General features: G+C 55.4%; 1 protein-coding gene across 1 annotated transcript; it reads left to right on the top strand.

The window, feature by feature from the left end:
* Positions 1-714: 714 nt before the first annotated feature.
* On the top strand, positions 715-3,280 carry LOC105041250 (probable leucine-rich repeat receptor-like protein kinase At1g68400). Its single transcript, XM_010918131.4, has 2 exons — positions 715-2,373; positions 2,485-3,280. Exons 1-2 carry the CDS (start codon positions 984-986, stop codon positions 3,141-3,143), a joined length of 2,049 nt encoding a protein of 682 aa, XP_010916433.1. The 5' UTR covers positions 715-983; the 3' UTR covers positions 3,144-3,280.
* The last annotated feature ends 941 nt before the right edge of the window (positions 3,281-4,221 follow it).

The raw sequence follows: 4,221 nt of genomic DNA, 5'->3' as shown, positions 1-4,221 counted from the left end.
GTGGTTATTTATTATGTAGCTTATCATCTGCAATGCTTTGCCAACACATTTATACAGAGATGCACGAGAACCCTCCAATTAGATGGAACCCTTTATTCTAACTAGGTCACAAAATTCATATATTTGATCTTGTTGGTAGTTTGCTTAACATGTTCATATCATATCTAGTCACCAATTTCACTCATAGATCTGCAATCACATCCAGATACCCATAAAACGTAAATTATTTCTCTCGTGTGACATTTGTTTTCTACGACCTGCTGCTTCTTTTTGTACGTACGTTCATCACTAATGTTCATCATTTATATGCTTTTTACCTTTGTCGTTAAGCTGACTCGTAGCTTTGCGGTTCTAATCACACTTTGTTTCAGTAAACAAAAGTGCCAACCGTGTCCAGAACGTATCATGTGCCCCCACTGCCAAAAGGAAACCCACCATGTACCAAGCCAGGAGGCAGCTGGCGCGGGCCAGAACAGATTCGAGCTTTAGACTCCACGTCACCTTGGTCACTTCCGTAATGAAACCCTGGCGGTCCATCAACCCCTCTGGACGTTGTAAAAAGGCGGGCGGGATCCAAACGCAATGTTCGCATTAAATTAAATATAAAATGGCCACCGTTTGTATTTTTTTATTTTGACTTCGAAATCCACAAGCCCCTTGACCATAAAGCTGGGACGGAGTTAGCAGACCAAAGCCGTGGCAACGGCCTCTCCTCTCCATCCCATCATCTCACCACCGCTTCCCAAAGTAACCGCAGCTCCATCTCTCTCACTTCCCCACCTAATCCGACACGCAACAAAGCCTCACCCTCACCCCTTCCACCACAATTACATTCAGGCCCCTCCTCTAGGGCCACAGTAGAAAGTGATAGCGAAAGAGACATCCCAAACCCTAGCAGCACCAGGCAGCACCGCTACAAAAGCGTTGTATTCCTCTCTCTTCTCTCCTCACTCTCTTGTCTTTCGGAAGAGCGAAAGAAGGAAATGGAGGACAAGAGGAAGCTCCAGTTCTTCCAACGCTTGCTCCCACCCCTCCTTTTTCTATTCTTCTTTGAGCACTCTTTCGGGGTGGAAGTCTCTTCGTCATCGTTCGATGGGGACCTGAGCACGCTGCTGGCCTTCCGCGCCCTGTCGGACCCGGCTCAGAAGCTGGCGAGCTGGAATCGATCGGAACCAGCCCCGTGCTCGACGTGGCTGGGCGTCTCCTGCGCCCAGGGCCGCGTCACCCGCCTCGTCCTCGAGGGGCTCGCCCTCTCCAGCCCCGACGCCCTCCAGGCCCTCACCCGCCTCGACCAGCTCCGCGTTCTCAGCCTCAAATCCAACCGCCTCTCCGGCGCCGTTCCCGACTTCTCCCCACTTCCCGCCCTCAAACTCCTCTTCCTCTCCCACAACAACCTCTCCGGCCCCATACCACCCTCTATTTCGTCTCTCTCCCGCCTCTACCGCCTCGATCTCTCTCACAACAGCCTCTCCGGCTCCGTGCCGGCGTCGCTGAACCGGCTTTCCCGTCTCCTCACCCTCCGCCTCGACTCCAACCGCCTCTCCGGCCCCATCTCCGGCCTCGCCCTCCCCAACCTCCAGGACTTAAATGTCTCCTCTAATATGCTGTCCGGCGCTATCCCTCCATCTCTGGCCGCCTTCCCAGCCGCCGCATTTGCCGGGAACCCGGCCCTCTGCGGCACCCCGCTTGCCAGCTGCCGCGACGCCGTCAGCGACCCCAGCCGCCCCACCGACAACAGCTCCGCCGCCGCCCCCGTCCCCCCCGCCGCTGCGGTCGTCGCCTCCTCCCCCTCCTCCAAGCCGGAGGTCGCCCCCCCCAGTGAGCGCCACCACCCAACCCCCGGCCGCATGAGCCGAGTCGCGGTGGTTGCCATCGTGGTCGGGGACTTCGCCGTGCTCGTCATCGTCTCCGGCCTTTTGTTTTGTTACTTCTGGCGGAAGTTCGCTCGGAAGAACCCGTCCCGGCTTCATGAGGGGGAGAAGATTGTCTACTCCTCCAGCCCCTACGCATCCCAGGGAGGCGGCGCCACTGGCACTGCTGGCGGCGGGTTCGAGCGTGGAAGAATGGTGTTTCTGGACGACGCCAAGCGGTTCGAGCTGGAGGACTTGCTCCGGGCTTCGGCGGAGATGCTGGGGAAAGGAGGTTACGGGACTGCGTACAAGGCCGTCCTCGACGACGGCAGCATCGTCGCCGTCAAGCGCCTCCGCGACGTCCAGGTCGCAGGAAAGCGCGAGTTCGAGCACCACATGGAGGCCCTCGGCCGGTTGCGCCACCCCAACCTCGTCCCTCTCAAAGCCTACTACTCCGCCCGCGACGAGAAGCTCCTCGTCTACGAGTACATGCCCAACGGCAGCCTCTACTCTCTCCTCCACGGTAAGTGAGTGGTAACCCCATCTCTGTCGCGTCCCGTCACCTTTCGCAGTGGCATTTTGGTAAATACTGAATCTCATGCATTGGATGCTTCTTTTTGGGGACTATTTTAAGGAAATCGAGGACCGGGGCGGACGCCGTTGGATTGGACGACGAGAATGAGGATCGCGGCGGGGGCGGCGAGGGGGCTGGCTTTTATCCACCACGCGAGCAAGGCGCCGAAGCTGGCCCACGGGAACATCAAGTCTTCCAACATCCTCATCGACAAGACCGGCAACGCACGGCTCGCCGACTTCGGGCTGGCCCTCCTTGGCCCCGCGGCTGCCGCGCGGTACGGCGGGTACCGCTCCCCGGAGGCGCCGGCGGACGGGCGCCGGCCCTGGTCGTCGCAGCGGGCGGACGTGTACGCCTTCGGCGTGGTGCTGCTGGAGCTCCTTACCGGGAAGCCAGCGGCCGACGGTGGCGGCGGAGTAATAGACCTGCCGCGGTGGGTGCAGTCGGTGGTGAGGGAGGAGTGGACGGCAGAGGTGTTCGACCTGGAGCTGATGCGGTACAAGGGGATCGAGGAGGAGTTGGTGGGGACGCTCCAGATCGCCATGGGGTGCACGGCGACGTCGCCTGATCAGCGGCCCAGAATCGGCCACGTGGTCAAGATGATCGAGGAGATCCGTGGAGAAGTCTCGCCATCGCTCGAGTCCTTCGACTCGGTGTCCGACTCGCCCTCCGCCTCGGAGGACGCCAGCGCCACCACCGCCGGCGTAGCCAGCCAGTAGGGAGCCGACAGTTGGAGGCCTAATTTTCTATTTTATGCAGAAAAGTGATAGATTTCTGTGCGCCGTTGGATTTGAGATAGAGGGTGTAAAGGGTGTTAACTTTTGCTTTTTGGTTGTACTCGGGAGTGTTGTTTGTTTTTGTGCACGGTCTAATGAACGGGCTTGGGTAACACACAAAGTGGTTAATACTGCGGACCTTGGATAACGAGGTTGCGTGGGTGTGTGTGGAATTACGAGTCAGTCACTGGTCTTGTCTTGACGTGTGGAGTGGTCTCCATCAACAGGAAAGAGATAGAGAGATTATGAATACACGGATGCCTTTGCGGTCTGTATCAATTGATCCTGTAATCACTGGAACAGTACATCTCTGGCCATTCATTACCGGGCGTTGGATGGGCTTTAGAGGACTCTAGAATTGTAGACTCAGTGGACCACATGGTACCCCTTTTTTTTTTTTAATTTTTAATTTTTAATTTTTTTGTGGTAGATGTAGGTGTTTGGTTTTGGCGAGCTAGCGTAGCCGTTGGTGCTGTGTAGCCGGTACAGAGAAGATAAAAAGGAAACGGTCCTCAGGGGCGAATGGTGTAGAGCGGGACCAAACACCGATGCAGGTTTCTGCGGGTTTGGTAAGATGGAGGAGTTACTCCAATTAATAACTGACAGGGGTTTAAATACGGGCTAGGGCTGCGACTGGGTCATTTTAGAACTATCATCATTAACTGCATTGCTACTAAATTATGATGTAATAATCCTGCTGACTTTCTGATCTATTTGATTGATTTCGTCCGTCTAATACCAATTTACTGTGCTATGAATTATGACAGTGCCTTATCAGAGAAATTTAAAAATAAAATATGGAAAAGAAGAAGAGCTGGGACCCTGCATGTGTAAGTGGTTGGTGAGGTCCAATAGGAAGCCATATAGGAACGCTTGGTCTTCATACGGAGCATTGCCGGAGAAATCCACCCAGGGAAGACCAGCTGGAGGGGATGAGAAGTTCTATTGGGGAAGAAGTTATAGTACGCAGCGGGCATAGCATTAACAGTGCTGGGTTCTCTTCTGGGGGACTTTTCCATGG

The sequence above is a fragment of the Elaeis guineensis genome, chromosome 3, assembly GCF_000442705.2.
Source record: "Elaeis guineensis isolate ETL-2024a chromosome 3, EG11, whole genome shotgun sequence".
In the NCBI taxonomy this organism is placed as follows: domain Eukaryota; kingdom Viridiplantae; phylum Streptophyta; class Magnoliopsida; order Arecales; family Arecaceae; genus Elaeis; species Elaeis guineensis.
The sequence above is the reverse complement of the archived record's forward strand: the minus strand, read 5'-3'. Positions and strand labels throughout refer to the sequence as shown.

Coding starts and splice junctions, on each gene's coding strand:
- LOC105041250 (XM_010918131.4), top strand. CDS start 984: ATGGAGGACAAGAGGAAGCTCCAGTTCTTCCAACGCTTGCTCCCACCC. Junction 2,374..2,484: donor CCTCTACTCTCTCCTCCACG/GTAAGTGAGTGG, acceptor GACTATTTTAAG/GAAATCGAGGACCGGGGCGG.